At 38.6% G+C, this 18,426-nt stretch overlaps 1 protein-coding gene across 8 annotated transcripts in view; it reads left to right on the top strand.

Annotated features, from left to right (window-relative positions):
* The first annotated feature begins 2,386 nt into the window (after positions 1–2,386).
* Positions 2,387–18,426, top strand: part of SLC35B3 (solute carrier family 35 member B3) — a 30,647-nt gene continuing 14,607 nt past the window's right edge. For 2 of the 8 annotated variants that reach the window (XR_008464993.1, XM_054192348.1), the window contains exons 1-6: positions 2,672–3,591; positions 6,994–7,272; positions 8,618–8,739; positions 10,668–10,822; positions 12,349–12,456; positions 17,190–17,287. Coding sequence is in view for 7 of the 8 variants with exons in the window: in XM_054192348.1 (XP_054048323.1) it covers positions 3,463–3,591; positions 6,994–7,272; positions 8,618–8,739; positions 10,668–10,822; positions 12,349–12,456; positions 17,190–17,287 (891 nt within the window). In the remaining variant the exon portion in view is untranslated. Of the gene's footprint in view, positions 2,539–2,591; positions 2,650–2,671; positions 3,592–3,612; positions 4,968–6,993; positions 7,273–8,617; positions 8,740–10,667; positions 10,823–12,348; positions 12,457–17,189; positions 17,288–18,426 lie in introns of those variants that run through there. The other 6 variants (XM_054192351.1, XM_054192350.1, XM_054192354.1 and 3 more) reach the window with 6 other exon arrangements.

Here is an 18,426-nt window from a genome sequence, read left to right as displayed (position 1 = left end):
TAAGACAGCAACAAGACTGCAAAGTCTCAGATACTAGGGAATATCAGAATCACTTTTGCCAGTGTGTACCTCCTCAATGCTCTTCCTAGTCAAGAGCCCCACGCCTCCAGGTTCCTTGTTCCACTTACAGGTTACTTAGTCAATTCCATTTAGTGGTACGGTTTGATTTTTCCTCCTATCTGTCTGCTTTCACTGAGTCATTCAGGCACACTCTACTTAACATCTTGCGTCTTACATATTTTAACTTGCCTTCAAATTTCACAAAGTTGGGAGCTTTGCACTCCCTCTTGATACCTATTTCCCACCTAGCAGTAGCTGGAAAAAAATAACATCATGGACAAGTAATCGCATCACTTATATCCATAACAGTAAAGTTCATTACAGATGGCACATCTAGAGAATTTACTTAGAGAAACTAGAAGATCCCAGCTGACCATGTGCAAGCTTGGATTTATTTACTTTAGTTACTAGGGTAGTCACTTCTGTCATGTGTTCAGAAGTTCTCATGACAGAGAAAAGCACCATCCCTATTGTTGCAAAAAAGCACAATTGTTTGCTAAATGTGAAATCCTTCAACCCAGATAGAAGAAACCCAAACTAAGAAGCACTGGAACCTCTCAAGAAGATGGGTTCAAAATTATTGTTATTATTTTAAAGTCAACCTCAAGCATATACTTTCTTTTTAGTTTGTCACTTAATAAATATCCTTAAAAATATAGAATCATAGAATCGTCTAGGTTGGAAGGGACCCTTAAGATCAAGTCCAACCATTAACCTAACACTGTCAAAACCACCACGAAACCATGTCCCTCAGCACCACATCTACTAGGCTTTTAAATACTTCCAGGGATAGTGACTCAGCCACTTCCCAGAAAAGCCTGTTCCATGCTTGATAACTCCTTCTGTGAAGAAATTTTTCCTAATATCCTTCCTAAACCTCCCCTGGCACAAGCTGAAGCCGTTTCCTCTTGTCCTATTGCTTTTACTTGGGAGAAGAGACCAACCCCCACCTCTCTACACCCTCTTTCAGGTAGGTGTAGAGTGATAAGGTCTCCCTTCAGTCTCCTTTTCTCCAGGCTAAACAACCCAAGCTCCCTCAGCTGCTCCTCAAAAGACTTGTTCTCCAGACCCCTCACCAGCTTCGTTGTCCTTCTCTGGACCCGCCCCAGCACCTCAATGTCTTTCATGTAGTGAGGGGCCCAATGAACAGTGTTTGAGGTAGGGCCTCACCAGTGCGGAGTACAGGGGGATGATCTCCTCCCTAGTCTTGCTCACCACACTGTTCCGGATACAGGCCAGGATGCTGATTTTAAATGCTTGTGCACGTGTTGCTACTATCCATAATACATACAGATTTACTATAGTAGCATCGGAAAAGGTAAAACTTTTAAAACACTGCAAACATAAAAGCTCAAATTTCCCAATGACTACAGGACAATATATATATATTTATATATAATGTTAAATATTTCTGCACATTATTACTAGAAACTCAGCATTTCCATTTTATAGCCTGATATGATTTTATGTATTTTCTAGTTACATCTAATTCATATATTTTCACAAAAACGCCTTTAGCTACTTTTTGTGTAGAGCTTTTTACCTGATTCTTCTGGCTGTTATGTTCTCTATGCATTTTGCTGTTATTGCTCTCATTTACCTTTTCGCTTGACACCATTAAATGTTTTTACTTTTTTCTTCCTGCGGCCTCGCGTGGCAAGATCACAAGGCGGCCCCCCTGACGAGTAAAACGCAATTTTTTTGCGATTTTTACGAAGGCAGCAGCTTCACGTGGATGGGTGATTTACAAGTCACATCGGAACGGCGGAGTATTAGCCCACCTTTGACACAAAACCCGTCGAGGGTTCCAAAGTAGTGCGATTTCACCCTGGCGTGAAACACAGAAACTGCCGGGGCAGATTCCAGAGCGTTAAAGCCCGTCCCGCTCCCAGCGGACCTGCCGCAACCGCCTGAACGACAGGCGACCACCCACCCCTGCGACGGCGGGACGCACCAGAGGGGCCGTTGGGCGGGCGTTGGGCCCGCTCCCTCCCTAAGGCGGCCCCTCCCGCCCTCTCCAGACAGGAAGGAGGGGGCAGGCGAGGAGTCTCTCAGCGGGGCACTGGGTCCTGCCACCCGGGACCGTTTCCCCCGGCCGGCGCTACGGCTGTATACCGGGAGGGGGCGGAGCGGGTACCGGTACCCGCCAAGCAGCAGCTCCTCCGGTATCCCCCCCCCCCCTCCCCCCGCCCCAGTGGGCGGTCCCTAAGGAAGAGGCCCCGCCCCCCTCGGGGGGGAGGTGGCAGCGGGTGGATGCCGCCAAACCCCCCTCCTTTCCTCGAGGCCGCGTTAGCGGAGCGCCGAGCGAGCGGCGCTCCCTCGATGCGCTCGGTGCTCGCGCCGGCCCCTGGCATCCCCGCCGCCACTTCCGGCAGGGCGCGGGGCCGGAGGTAGCGGGAGGGTTGCCGCCGCGGTTGGCGGAGGAGGACGGGGCGGGGGGGGTTGTGGCCGTCGCACCGCTCCTTCCCCGCCCAACAGGTACCGTGGGCGGGGCCTCTCCTCACCCGGGCATCGGGGGCGAGCGGGGAGGCGCCGGGGTGGCTTCCTGGGGCGCGTCACGCGGCAAACAGGGGGGCCATGTCCGCGGCGGTGAGGAGCGCGGGGGGCCGGGGCCGGTTCTGGTTCTGGTTGGCGGGAGGGTTTTGGCTGGCCCGAGGAGGCGGTGTCCCGCGGCGAGACGTTTCCTTCCCCAGGAGGAAGGGAAGGGAATGGCGGCCCGTGTGTGCTCGGGAGCCACAATCCCAGCCACTGCTCGGGGCAGCTGGCAGGTGTTCGGGTAGAGCCACGTCTGTCCTGGCCTCGGGGCGTGGCGTGGGCCAGCCCCCAGCAGCTCGACTGGCAGAGGGCTGGGCGCAGGCGAGTGGGCAGGAAGGAAGCTTCAGGGATCATGCCGGTCCTTGTCCCCCTTCCCTCTTTTGCCTCTGGGGTAGGAGTCAGGTACCCCCAAGGAAAGGGTCTGCTCGGGTTTCCGAGAGATGCACGTTTGCGTCCCTGTAACCCGGAGCATCCCTGTTACGGTGCCAGCTGCTGTCCTGCCACCAGGGCTTTGCGTAATTGGCTGCAAAGGAAATAGAGCTTGGCCAGCGTGGAACTTGCCTTGTGTGGCTCATGCGAGCAATTTTTCTGAGAGTACTGAGATACTAGTTTCTGCCAAACCGATGTGTTTAATGGATGTTCTTCAGGATCAAATAAAAAAGCCTCTGCTCCTTCCTGATGTTTTTTCCATGCTTGGTATAAGTTACTTTCTGGAGGCCAAAGAAATTTAGCTTTTCTAGTTACATGTTCATTTGCTTCCTTTTCCTGTAATAATCACTCTGTTTTACTTGTGTGCAAGGTTAAAATCGTGCTCTGCATGGGACTTTTTTTCAAAGGGGAAGGAACAAAAAGTCTTTGATCTAAAAAATGTGTTGTTTACATTTTTACATACAGGATAAAAAAGGAGAGGAAAATGCTATTTTACACGCATCAGGACAGCTCTTAAGCTACTTGACTCTTCATAAAACAGATTTTTCCTGCATGTTTGTTCAAAAGGTGAATCAGTTGCTTGAGGGATTTTGGTGAGAAGAGGTTTAATAGCATTTTTGATACTTAGAAAAATAAGAGTTTGAGAAATCACAGTGGACTTCAGAAGAGTTCTGTCACTGTTGGTAATGAAATTACTTGGTGGAGAGTTTTTCCGATGGATACATACCTTTACAGTTTGTTGTTAAATAATGTTCCTTGAAATGTTTCTTGAACATGGCAATTTTTTTTTTTCCTTTAGAACATAATAGAGAAAAAAACATTTACCATGCATCATCTATGGATGGCTTTGGGCATGACTGGAGCTGTCAATGTTGTTTCTTACTACTTTTGTGGTACACTCAGTAATCTGCAAGAAATTAAATGGACGGACTGTAAAAATTGATGGTGTTCCCAAGGAAATATTTTGAATATAAATAGTTGTAAATCAGAAAAATCGTATTAATTGTGGTGTGGGTTAATGCCAATAGGCAGCTAAGCACTACACAGCTGCTTGCTCACTTTCCCCCCACGCCCAGAGGCATGGCAGAAGAGGAAAGGAAGAGTAAAAGCAAGAAAACTTCTGGGTTGAGATAAAAATTGTTTAAGAAGTGGAGGAAAAGTGGAAATAGAGAGACAGAAGATGAAACAGGTGATGTAAAGGCAATCACTCCTCCCACAGGTAGACTGATGTCCAGCCAGTTCCTGAGCAAATGATGGCTAACCTCTCTAACCCCGCTCCTCATCCTTTTTATTGCTGAGCAGGACACTTTATAGCATGGAGTATCTCTGGTTAGTTTGGGTCATCTGTCTGGTTGTGCCCTCTCCCAGTGTCTTGCTCACACCCCAGTCTATTCACTGGAGGGGGGGAAGACAGAGAAACAGAAAAGGCCTTGATGCTGTGTAAGCTCTGCTCAGCAATAGGTAAAAAATTAGTGTGTTATCAGCACTGTTTTGGTCACAAATCTAAAATATAGCACCATACAAGCTGCTATGAAGAAAATTTACTCCATCCCAGACAGACCAAATACATAAATACACTCGTTACTGTTTCTTCTTCCCTCTACTTCTGATCCTAAAACAGCTATTAGACAAGTAATGTCTAAATTAGTGGCCAGAGTGGAAAATGTAGGTACAAAACTATGCATTATACAATTCACTCCATTTTTGGGCTCTTGAAGCACACATGACAGTACACGGCTGTGTCTTCTGCTGGGCCTATGCCGTTCTCTGTTTCAGTGTAGGTAAAAAATGATGCTCAGATTACTTCTGCAGCTCTTGTTCCTGCTGAGAAAATGTGACATTAACGACTGCTGTGTGCCTCTCAAGAGGAAGCGTACGCTGGACAGGAAAGACCTGAACAAGCACCAATGAAAATACAAGTTCAGCTAAGATGTCAGCAATGGGTAGATTTCTAAATACATTGTTTTTCCTTCATAGTGATTTGCTCCTTGGGTTTGAACTTTGGAGTCCTAACTTTGTGTGCAGTTCTGGGGGGAGTACTAGTTCATATCATGGTTTAGTGACCGAGTAAGGATCACCAAGTATCTTCTATAGGCATCTTACTTTGCTTTCCATAGTGGTGGAATGCTATAAAACAGGACTAAAGGTACTGCGCAGTTATCACACCCAATCTTAACAGCTCTACCTTGATTGCTTTCATAAACTTCACCTTAAACAGTTCAGTTGTTCCTTCTTTCGTTTTCAGGCTGCTCTAGAATACGGATAGCCTACGGATAGAAGTTTGTTCATGATCACTTCATGCCCATTTGCTCTCATGTTACTGTCCTTAAAATTAGAATTATTTTTCCTTGTTAATGATAAACCCTGTGATACTTTTATTGAAAGCAAGTCTATTTTCTTTTCATCAGGGTTTTGCTAGGCTGGGCAAGTTATGTTTTAATCTTATTTTAGTTCATAAGATGGGCAATCTGTTCCTCCATCCTGATAACCTTTTTTGCAGTTTTTCTTTGAATCTGTCTTTGAGGGTGATCAGAATGCTATGTTATTGCATGTGAAAGCTCACTAGTGCCTCATTGCATTACATCGGTACTTTTCTGCTTTTACAGAAAAGAGTCTACTTAAACTTTTTCCATTTTTTATGGCCATCTCAATTTGGAATTAGCTAACAATCCACAAGGGTAAACTTCCTACCTCTTGCTTTTGGTTTTCAACTGAAGAGCTTTGAATTTAAACACAGATAATTATTATAGTCCCGAAACTCCTGTTATAGTCCCCAAGCTATTCTTGTTCCAACCTGATAGTAGGCTGTATCAAAAAAGGAAACATAACCACATTGCAAGTTTTGTACTAATCCATTTTTCAGCTAAAGTTGGCATTTCTTGTATTGTATAATAAATTACCAATGTACATGCAGATTACATTTACTACATTTACTGCATGATCTAGCTTTTATATATTAGCACTTTCTCCATTTAAAAACAGAGGGAAAAGCATTTTTCATACACGTGTGATGAGCAGAAGTATTTTTGAGCTGGAGAAAGCAAACCCTTAAATAGTTGAGACAAACAGAATTTAATTATTGACTGCTTGCTGAACTACATGCTGACCTACATTTAAAAATCTTGGGACAACTGACTGACAAGTGTGTTTATCTTGACGCTGAAAAAAAAAAGCCTCAAACATCATATTCTGCTGAGCTGGAGAAAAGAATTATTTGCCTGTCAATCTGATAAGCTGCTAAATTCCTTCTCCAGGCTTCAGTTACCCAATTTTGTTTTCTATTACATGTGGAAATGGCTGCATGTGGTTAATATTAAAGATATTGCCATACCATAGACCCCATCAGATAACCAGTCTGATTTCAGAGACTGGCTTCTTAATCTTCTTGTTTCCATCTTCATGTTCTTTGCCTCAGAAGTGTGTGAGAAATAGTGAATAAATTTGAGAATGAGAGTTGAATGCTTGTAACCAACCAGGCTCAAATATGTAGCTTTTAGCAAGGCTTCCCATGTAGTCGACTAGTCTGATGTATTTCGCTGTGAAAATGAAGTACAGTAGACAGAACTAGAGTGCTTCAATACCAGTTTTTTCATTGTGATTTTATCATGGGGATCGCTTGCGTCCCAAGCTGTCGCTTCTGTGAGTACTGGCATAAAAGGGCTAGTTTGAGCTATTGTGAAACTGAAGCTGTTTTTCCATTGCTGGTGTTTTGGGGTTGGTTGTTGTGGTTGTTTTGTTAGAGTGTAGGAATGTTGCTTCCCACTTGAAGCAAAAGTGCTTTCATAAAGAGTTGCTGATATTAACTGATGTTAACTTTGGACATCAGAAAAGATAAATAAAATTTGTATATAACATCAATCCAACAAAACTCTTAAACCTTTATATTTTACATATAAATGTCACATTTGCTTACTGTTATTGGTGGAAGGCTGTATGTTATGTCTTACCTGACCTTAGTGTTTCTTTCAGCTTTCAGACAGAGGTTACACAGAAAGAGAAGAGCAGAAAGAAAATAGCAGTAGTACCGAATGCAGCGAAATAGGAATCATGGATCTGAAATTTACTTCATCAAGAAAATACATTTCCATCAGTGTGCCTTCCAAATCTCAAACTATGTCTCCTCATATCAAATCAGTAGATGATGTTGTAGTTCTTGGAATGAATCTCAGCAAATTTAACAAACCTACTCAATTTTTCATCTGTGTTTCTGGAGTTTTTATGTTTTATCTCATCTATGGATATTTACAGGTAAATGCTATGAACTTGTCTCAGGCCAATTCCTCCTTCCCCTTTTCTTTTTCAATAGCACAATACCACAGTATGTATTTTAATATATATAGACATTTAAAATAGATACTGATTGCAAAGTCAAGCTTTCAGAATTCAAGAGCAGTAAGTAATTGTATAATGTAAAATTCCATTGTCGTTCATATGCCTATGAGGTATGGTTCAGTTGGACTTTCATAATTTGATCTTTTACTTCTGTGTGCAAGGTATACCTTTCAGTATTGTTTTGAATGTGTATTTTTAACTGTGATTTCATAGTCTTCTGAAAACAAATTGTAGAACCATACAGACTGACATGCAAGTCTTTGTTGGTGTTGAAACCTTTAGCTCTCCTTGAGTTCCATGAGTGCCGTACAATAATAATAGTCTATTGTTCTCTCTCCTCTCCCTTCAGAACAGAGCTGAAACATGTACTATGGTTGTTTGTTAAGCAGAAGCATAATGTTTATACCATTTTAGTTAAATGGTTTCTCTTCCTGCTAACCTTTTCTCTCTTATCTTGACCAGTTACATTTCTATTCCTTTTTTTAATTTTTTTTAACTGCAGCGTGTCTTCTCAATAAAGTAGTGATTTAAAAAGTTGATAACTTAAAATCACTGCGTTTCCAAGGCAGTTTTCAAAAACAGTTGAGAAGTTTGTTAAAATAAAGTTTCTTAGTTAGAAAAAGTTATAAGTAATTTAAAGTAGAATCTCAAAAAGGAAAATATTAGGTAGCCTTTTGTTTCTATAACTGACATATCTACATAATTATTTGTGCAGTGCATGTATTTTTCCATAACAGATTGCTCTGGGTTTAAATGTTCCTACAGCCTGAAAATTTATAAGCTCACAAATGCTATTTAATATAGGCACTCACAATACTAGGTGTGCATTCCTAAGAGGTGAATATTGCTTGTAAATATGTCTGTTATGGAAAGTTTCTGTTTGCCTTATTGTGAGCTATTTATAAATTCTGGATAAAAACAGTCTACTGAAGTAAATGAACTGAAAACCAACTGAAAAGCAGACAGGAAACATCTATAATTTGAGATAAATATTAATGGATCAAATGTATTCCCCTGATGGATCCATCCATTAATTTCAGTGGATTTACAACAGCAGTAAATTTTCTCATTGCATTTTGGAGAACCTAAATTGTCTTTTTCAATATTTTCCAAGTTACATATGGCAGGTAAATTCTAGTTAATAACCATCAGCTGCGAAGGCTAGATTTGCATGTACATGAAGAAAAAAAAAATGTTGATTTTGTTTCGATTTAATATTTTGATGTATGTGTGTGACCTTCGTGGGTTTTTGTTTTTATAGGAATTGATATTTTCAGTGGAAGGTTTTAAACCTTTTGGTTGGTACCTCACTTTAGTGCAATTTGGATTTTATTCCATTTTCGGACTAATAGAATTGCAGTTGATTCAGGACAAAAGGAGAAGGTATGTGTTTTTCCAGGCATTTTACCCACTATCCATCAAACTAGAAACATTTTCATATTTATGGTGAATTTAACTTCTGTTGTTTGAATGTGAATACTGTGAGGCATTGGTAGCAGTTACGTAATTAAAATAATGTGAATTTACTGGACAATATTAGAAAATGTTATATAAGCACCCACTTAGATTTCAGACCCGTATGTGGTCTTGTTGACTGTACTGTTACTTTGCCCCACTGAGAGAGCATATTCTGTCCTTACGGTAGCTGCTACAGACTGACTCATGTTTGTGTTGCTTGGGATTATCATGTCTAGAATAGGGCCGACTGCACTTCACGGCACTTGAAGCAAGCTATCTCTCATTGAATACCTTTTTCTCAAACCTTGGCACATCCTTACCAAGAGGTTCCTCTAACCTGCTGTGCATCTTGGTGAGTGTCAGAGGTCTGCTCTCCGTTTGCGTGTGGCTGCGCAGATTTGCTTCAATGGATGTGCTTAGGTTTTGAATTTTTCAGTTAAAATAGCACTCGTAACACCCTGCTACAAAATTATTCTGTATTTTTTCACTGCCGTTGACCAGGGAGATTCTTGCTGTCTTGAATCCTATGGATATGGGGTAGTTTGATCTGACTCAGTGTGGCTGTTCTGTGGCTTCCTGCCCACCTACAGCCTCTGCAAACTGCCCTCTGGAAGCTTGGGTAGAGGCTGTCATGGTGTACGTGAATTTTAAAATTGCTTTAAAGCATTATATCCTAGTTGTGTATAACTAGTTTTCCTTACCTGTAGTCAACCTTGTCTGATTTTGCATATACTGCTTTTAGGTAATAGAATTCTTCCATAGTCAAACAACATAACTTTGAGAGATTATTGCTTTAATTTTAAACACTCACACGTTATATTTCAAGTTATCTGACTTTCTGAGATGCATCAGATAGTATTGCCTTTTGGGTGTTATGTAACTAGTGTTTAGGTTTTGATTGCCAAATAATTGCTAATGCTTACCAAGCATGACCCATGTGTAAGTCGTGTTGGAAATGTAGATCTTAAATGTATTTTACATTTTATTTTCTATAACCTAGGTATCTTCTCGTAGCATAAAAAAGTAGGCAATGGACTTTTTTATGTCTAAATTCTCTGTTTCTTAAATTTTAATTTTTTCTTGCGTGCCTCAGAGAATGCCCAGATCACATAATGAGTTATGGATAACACAGGGTTACAGCAAGACATTTCCTTATGTTGCTTAATGTGGCTCTGAGGATGCGTAAAAACCAGCTGAACGTATGCACAACAATAACTGTAAAAAGTCACTTCACAAAGTGAGCACAGAGATTGCTAAAAATTACTGTTGCATCATCTGTTGTCACATGATAATTTCATCAAATTGCAAATGTTACATCTGAAAATGTTAAAGGAGTCCCTCTGTTCACGATAGCTGAATCACTTCTCTCTTAGTTTTGTTGAGTTTTATAAAACGATAGTACTTTTTTCAACTTCCTTCGTTCTAAAAATGTCAACATTCGTGTGAAAACTTCACCAAAAAATTGATGCAGTGGCCATGAGAGGACTAAGATTCAGGATATCTTGGTATACCAACCTTCTGTTTCCTTTGACAAGTAACTTGAAGCCGTTGTCTTGATTCTTCTGTAAATAATATACCCTCTCAGAAGGAGGTTAAAGAAGTACTGCTTGAATACTTCACTAGCCATGAATTTTTTATTGTCTTGTATTTGAACGCTGTTTATTATCAGTAGTTGAAAGAAAGGAGACTTGAAATCATTCCATGTGCATTTTAAAATTCGTATTACGGAATGAGATTCAGTGAGAAGAATGGTGAAGTTGTATTACAAACATATTCCTTTATCTAAATTTTCCAAGCTAAATCTCCTCCAAATGTGTATGTAATACCAAGATTTGTATGCTTATATTTTGTAGAATTCCTGGGAAAACCTACATGATAATAGCGTTTTTAACAGTGGGAACTATGGGTTTGTCAAATACCTCTTTAGGATATCTGAATTACCCTACTCAAGTCATCTTCAAGTGCTGTAAGCTGATTCCAGTAATGATAGGCGGGGTTTTTATACAAGGTAAGTTAGTCTTGCTATTAGATTATTTTTTTGTTGATTCTTTGGGAAGCAGTCATGTATGGAATCCTGTACTTTGCTAAATGCTACTGAGGCTCTTGGATAGAGAGGGACAGGTAGTGTTTTTCTTATAGGAGGAAAAATGAATTTCAGAAGCACCTTCTCTGAAAACGTACAAATACAATTAGATGAACAGAAAATGTGGTGAAAAATAAGTTGTACAGGTCACTCGCAAAACATTTTTTGGAGGCTTTCTTAATTTTTCAGTAATGTAACTTTGTTTTCTAAACCAAATCACTTCATAAATGAAACATTTTCAATACTGAAATGGAAAACTTTGAGGGGGGAAAAAAAATAATCTAGCCATGATTTGTGAAGAAATCCCCTGCTCTTGTTTGAAAAGCTTGATTCCTAAATTCCTAATTGAAATTCCTAAATTCTAATCAAATGTTTAATGAGAAATACACCTGACTTTACATGTCTTTGGCTAGTGCTAAAGTCATAGTTTACGTTCCAAAAGCAGAAGACGGGATCTGGAGAACAACAGATGAAGACTAGAGTTATGTGAATAAACATACCTCAGTATTTCTGGGTTTGGAATATTTAAGTATATTATAAAAGTTTCTGTTTGTTTGATACACAAGAATTCATTAAGTCAGTAAAGCTCTGCATGGGCAAGTGTAGTGGACAGAATCTAGAATGGTATGTTTCTGTAGTTAATTCTGGCCTTCTACTTGCAATAGAAAGCTGAACTTTCAGAGCAGGTTACAAGTTCATATACGCACATGTGCACACAGTATTTACCTTTTATTAGGAGTCATTTTGAATAATTTTAATGCAGAGAGACTGGTATTCCCTTAAAGCTCTGTGAAATTTTGTATTGTGTTGTAGTAGTACTGTATTCTCAGAAGCTGTGATTTTTTTTTTTTATTTTTCTTTATTAAAAAAAAAAATCCAGTTCAAAAAAGTTCCCTTGGAAGCTTCTATTGAAAGTACAGCTTCTGAAAAAGGAATATGTTATATCAAACAAGATATCCTAACTCCTGCCTTTTCATTTCCCTACTCTATTTCTCTCTCTATCCCCCTCCACAGCCTCTCTCCCAAACTAAGGGACAATGTAGTAGAAGTACTCAAGTCATCTGTTGATGTTGGGAATGACTTCTCTCTAATCAATAAAGGCAGCCAAAATGTCTTGCATGAGGGAAAAATCATAAGAAAACATCTAAGCTGTCCTGAAGTTGCTGAGATGATGCTTTGTCAGGGAGGATGTGCTTTATGTCATTAGGAGTAAACCTAAAACTGATCTCAAGAATCAGATAGTATCCGTTAAGGTCCTCCTACATGTTAGGAACTGCTGTTGTAGAAGAAATGAATTCCAGTCATGAAAGGCCAGAGCATCAAGTCTTCAGCTAAGTAAAAGAATGACACTGGAACAGTTTTTCCTTTGCCTTATAATCTGCTAAACAGGATAAACATGAAACTCTGAGAGTATTAACAGTCCGTTGATGTTGTTTGTATTGCTTTTGTAGGAAAACGTTATAATATTGCAGATGTGTCTGCAGCCCTATGTATGAGCCTTGGATTAATATGGTTTACTTTAGCTGACAGCACAGTTGCACCAAACTTCAACTTGACAGGTAAAGATATATCATATTTTAGAATTTAATGAAATGTTTGGGTTTTTTCCTACAATAAGTGTTCCATAGAAGTTCTGAGAATTCTTGGTGGAATGCCTTCATGGGTCACATGGACAAGGTTTCATTGTAGCTTTGCAGTGGCATATTGTATCTGTGGCAGAAGACGCCTTTATTGTGAGTGTTACTTTTTAGGTTCTTAAAATTTCTGGAAATGCCATCCTTTAGGTTGAAATGTCTCATGCTTATTCTCAAGAAATACTTACTTCCCAGTAGATCTGTTAAAATAAATATGATAAAGTTCAGTTTGACCATTTTAAAACTTCAAAAGATTAGCTGACTTTTCTAATTAAACCTTTAAGTCTTTTTCCATTTCAGAACCATTTACTTTATATTAATTCACAGTCTCACTCAAATTTGCGGTAGTTCTTAGTAGGAGTGCCCACGTTCTAACTTTTCTATACTATGTACAATTAGAAGGAAAGAAAAGATTTTAACCTGCTTAAATTTCTTTCTCAAATAATAAGGGAGAATTGGTTATTCATAAAATCCATGTTATTTACTTGGCCAGCGTTCGGATTACTAGTGAACCTTGAAAAACTTTTGAACAGTCTACTTTTAAAGTATTCTTCTTTTGAAATGCTGAGATGAGTTACAACAACTGTTACAGCAGACGTTCAGTATGAAACCTTTATTTATTAATAGTGGAGGCACTGATTTAGAAGTTTTGTTCCTAAAAATAATATTAAATTCTCTGTTTTAAGGAAAATACTTTTTTTCTTCACAAAATATTATTTTATCCAGTGTTAGTAATGATCAGTTTGTGATGTTGTCTAAACTGTATGTATCTTTTGCCTTGTTGTTCATGAATTACTTCTCATGCCATTTAATGTAATTTTAGTGCTACTGGTAGTGGAAGAAATTACAAAAATCTGTGAATTATATAATCTGCTGTGCATTTAGTGTGTTTATGTGTGGTATAACTGGTGGCTGCTTGAAAAAAATAATATATTTTGAGTACAGTATGATGTTGGTATGCATGTAATTATGGTCTAGTGTTTGTGATGTATGGATATGTGTTACCATTACAGCATGTTTTGACTGTAGCCTCTAAGTGCATTCACATGTTAATATATTCCTTTTCTAAACTTTGAATTGTCTGAAATACATGCTAGACTTAATTCTGAAAACATGTAGAAAGTTGATTCTTCAACTGAATGGGCTGGGGTAAAGTGCAGCAAATGTAGCAAAGTCCTGATGCTCTCAAAGATCTGCAAAACACAAGATAAAAACATAATGTCTTCAGAGAATAAACAGGGTTGTCTTTCATTGTTAATTTATTCTGAACACTTCAAACAAGTCTGTATATATTGAAGCTTAGAGCACTACCATTTGGAGGAAGTTATTTCTGTGAAAACAGAATATAGAACTAGAATTCAGAAGTCTGGATCTCCCCTTAGGAAGGTAATTCAAAATTCTCCTGCTTACCTTCTGAGAAGGTTCTTTCTGTATTTCTCTGTTCCCTCTTGCCTGTTTTGTTTTATTCCCATGTCACTTAATTTAACCAGAAGAAACTTTTCATAATGGGAAAGGTGGAGTTTTTCCTTTTCTAGGATGAATTATGGAAATAGATGGTCTCTTCCTTCAGGAAATGTACTGATTTTTGGTGTTGCAGAAATACATAGCTGCCCAATTGTAAAACCAGTGATAAGAATTATTAAAAATGTTGCTCACTCTGCAAAATGGCGTATTCTTTTCAATAATTACACTTTTCTTGATGTAAATCACAGAATAAGAACTGAAAACGGCAGAATTTAATTTTGTATCTTCATATAGTATCCTCAAAGAAATAAAAAAGTATTTGAGGATGTTAAAACTTTAAAAACATAAACAGCAAATTAAATTACTGTTTTCTTAAGTTGCAGTTTTATGTTACTCCCAACTTACTGCCCCCTAAATTCCTGAGTTCGTTCCAGTGATCCATGTGTGTTTATGTAGAACTGTTTCCATGTAAACTAGTGTGATTCTAGCATGATTTCATAGAACTACTTCTAACTTGTTAAGAACAAAGCTGTTTACATTTCACAGTTCTAAGAGAGGAAAAACTATGCTGTGAAGTTAAACAAAACTCATAATCTTTGTTGTCTGATGCAAATACTAAAAATGGAGCATGAGCAGACATAAAATATTATTGGGATGAACAATCTTACAAATCCTTTTTTTTTTTTCTTCTTTTTCTTTTTTTCCTTTCTTTTTTTCTCACCCCTCCCCGCCCCCCCATTGAAATCTAATCTCAGTATTGCTGGGCCAAAAAAGGAATCTACATAGATTTTGTTTACACATGAAAGATTTCAGCCAAGAAAACAGAAACTCTCTTCTGCCAGAACAGGTACATATTTGTAACTAAGGAAGAGGTATACTTTTCAAGATGGAGTTGGTGCTAAGAGCTCAAAGCATCTCCTAGCATTGTCAAATTGGAGAGGTAACGGCAGATATCCTAAATAGCTGTGAATATAGATACAGGACTTTCAAAAGAGAAACCAGAAGAGAAGGGTGTGCAGAAGGAGACAGTCTTGTAACATTGGTGCTACGGGAAATTCTGCTGCTGCGCCATTACAGGCGTAAGTGGAAATTAACTATTTTCAGTGAAGACACAGTAAAAAGCGAATTGAATGCAAATTCCTCCACCCTAAACTGTTTGTATAGGTGCAGTTTAGTCTTTTGCAGACTGAGGTGTTTTGCCCTTAGCTTCACTGTTCTTAAAATGATATTACTTGGTTGGTTACCTCTACTGTGTCATCTAATCTTACGTATGGCAGGCTTCTAAAATGTGGAGTATTAAAGAGGTCTTAATGGGCAGGTAAAGTCCAAACATCTTACTAATCTAACACATTTGCGTGGTGGGGATTACAAGTGTGAGAATGTATTGTTGAGGAACTTACATAAATATCCAATAACTTCTAAATGTATAAGCAGTGTTAATATTTTAATGACTTCAAGCATCACATTAATAGTGTGGAATACAATGTAATGTAGTGTTTCAGTCAAGTCTGTTGGTGCAAGACCTTCAAGTTTAATTTCTTTCGGAACTAACTTAGGACCAATTCTTCCAGTCATTTTTCTTCATGCTTTACATGCTACATAACGTTACTGGTCTCGTTCATGGTTTTGCTGCTGCTGCTCAGCAGGTGCAGCACTATCACAATGAGCGGAAAAATTTTTCTCTTCAAACGGTGTATATAGGTAATATTAACATTTGTCTTGTCCCTACAGTTCTCCTTTCCATGCACACTTACACTTCAGATTCTAGGTAGCCTTTTAATCTCAATCCACTGTTGAACCCATGCATTTGTCCAGTGATGTGCCTGGGCCATTAAGCACTGCTGGAACCAGCATGATAGAGAGCACAGATTGGGAACGTACTGAGTCCCTTAACAGAAGTGACCTGCAGCAAGGCTCTTGCTGAGGTGGAGATGTAATTATACCTCTGGACCAGAGCTGAATCCATGTAGTTAAAATATCTATACTCTTGTCTTTAGCATAACCAGTGTTACTCAGTTTATCATGTCACTTCCGTTGACTCATACCTTTTCCAATGCCTGATAACTTTGAATAATGAAGAGTCTTTTTCTGTTGCTTCAGTTGCGTAAGTCTAGCCTTAGAAGGGAAATGGTTCCCAAACTAAAAATGCTGGTTTGGAAGTTCCCGTGTATCCAGACGTTGGCCAAGGAGATGCCACCTTAAATTTCATTGGTCTTAAAAAAGTTAAATCTTTCAATTCTGAAAATCCTAAGAGCTGGGATATTTTTTCCTCTGTCAGGAGCTTATATTCCAATTGGTCCATCACAATGCCTATTTTGAGTCCTCTGATAGTAAGAACATAATATTAAGAAAATATAACCCTGCTTGTTTCTAGTCTTCCACTCTTCATTCTTCCCTGACACTTAGAGTGTTTTAAGGAACGAAGACTAGAGCAACAGTAAACATGCTTTTGATGACTGATATGTTCTGTAATGTTGTATATTTAGGAAAAGTGGTATTTTAACCTGAATACATCAGTAAAGACAAAGGTTGCTACAGTCATGAAAGAATAGAAGTTTGGAGGTTGGGACATGAACTGTGACTGGCATGGATAAAGAGTTTTTAATTTTTGTTATTGGAAAGCTGATTATGTTAGTGACTGTGTAGTGCCTTTGTTGTGAACAAATATGATAACCTAAAAACATGGGGTTTGTACCTGAACAGTAGGTTTTTTTAAAATCAGTATTTCAGTAATGAAAGATTCCCACTGTGAATCCTCCTGCATTTGTCTAACGCTTCTATTTCCCTTTTTCAGGAAAAAATAATTTAGGATTAACTACTCAAAAGAGTATGTTTTCTGGTTATTTATCTTCATTAAGAATACCTAAATAAATGCAGCTGATGTTCTTTCACTCTTGTTACTACAAAAACTAAAGAAGCTGGCTTCTTTATAACAATGTCCAGATATTCCTATCAAGCTTAGAGACGCATAGTGCTCAGGAGTTAACTGGTGGAGGGAGTGGGGTGGACACTGCTTTATGCTGGTATAATGAAATAGTCTTGCTGACATTTAGAATATGTTATAGAGGGGCTTTTATTATTTTTCTATTCCTGAGATATTTTTTTTCAGGATAGGTACAGAGTGGTTTTCCTCACTACTCTGCTGATAAATATTCTGAACAGGTTTTGTTTGTTTGTTTGTTTTCTTACATTAGGTGTGGTCCTAATATCCCTTGCCCTCTGCGCAGATGCAGTTATAGGAAATGTACAGGAAAAAGCTATGAAGTTGCACAATGGTTCTAATTCAGAAATGGTAAATACCAGATTTGCAATTTTAAAAGAACACGTTCTATCATAGACAAGGCATACAATGACAAAACATGAAACTTAAATCTGTTTTTCTCTTACGTATGTAAAGAGGGGCTCTTGGTGTACTATTCTCAGGGGTTTCTGATTGTTTGTTTGGGGGCTTTTGCTGTTTTTTCGCTTGTTTCGGTTTTTAACCTCTCAAGAGTGCTGCTTTCTGTGTGCAACTTCAAATGTATATTGCAGCTGTAGAAACACTCATTTCTAGCAACAGTTTCTTTGTCTACCCTGCAGGGCGGAAATCAACGGAGTCTGAAAAAAAGTCTTTGAAAAATATATACTGTTCTTCTGGTATAGATGAACATTTGTTACATGGAACATGTTGCTTTTCTTACTTGCTAGACTTTGATTCTAGAGTGTGCTAGCATTTGATAGGCTGGCTTTTGAAAGCTTTTTGAAATCCGTAAAACTCTGGCTTTCAGAATACGTCAATGTATGTGTTCCTGATTCAGTGAAATACACAATTTTGAAAAAGTCTTGCACAGTCTTTTTATATACTTGAAATGCAGATTAGCTGTTCGTATGGTCTGACTTTTTTCTTCATAGACAAAATTTATGTTTGAATTTGGCATCTTTTTCTCTAAAGTTGAGTAAATACAAGAAAATCATTTATAACAGACAGTATTTGAATAGGCCACAAATAAAAAAATATTGACATGTAATTTGCATAATTGGCATGTATTTGAAATTTAACTAGAAAATCTAGTTTCTCCTTTACGATAATAGCTTCATAAATGGAGAAAAAAATAGTTAGAAGGAAGCTTCATTTAAGGCTGAAGGTGACTTAGGTTGGCTCAAGAAGTTTGAGCTGCAAGTTTCTGGAAAAGTGGAATATACCTGAAAAGTGTCATCGTATTCTTGTTTTTTTATTTTTGTACTTTTTTCTTAGTATTCACTGTTGACTGCTGCTGGAGGCAGAGATTTTAGCTACGTGGACCTCACCCAACCCAGTGCAGCCTTCTATAGCTGTAATCTCTGAAATCCAAAACAAAGTACAATCTGTAACTTTTTTCTTGCCACTCTGCATCTTGCTAACAATCATCTGACAGTTGTTAACTGCCTTACCTATGAAGCTCCTATTATCTC

Source organism: Rissa tridactyla, chromosome 2 (assembly GCF_028500815.1).
Source record: "Rissa tridactyla isolate bRisTri1 chromosome 2, bRisTri1.patW.cur.20221130, whole genome shotgun sequence".
NCBI classification, from domain to species: Eukaryota; Metazoa; Chordata; class Aves; order Charadriiformes; family Laridae; genus Rissa; species Rissa tridactyla.
Note: the sequence above shows the minus strand (reverse complement) of the source record. Positions and strands in the feature narration are given on the sequence as shown.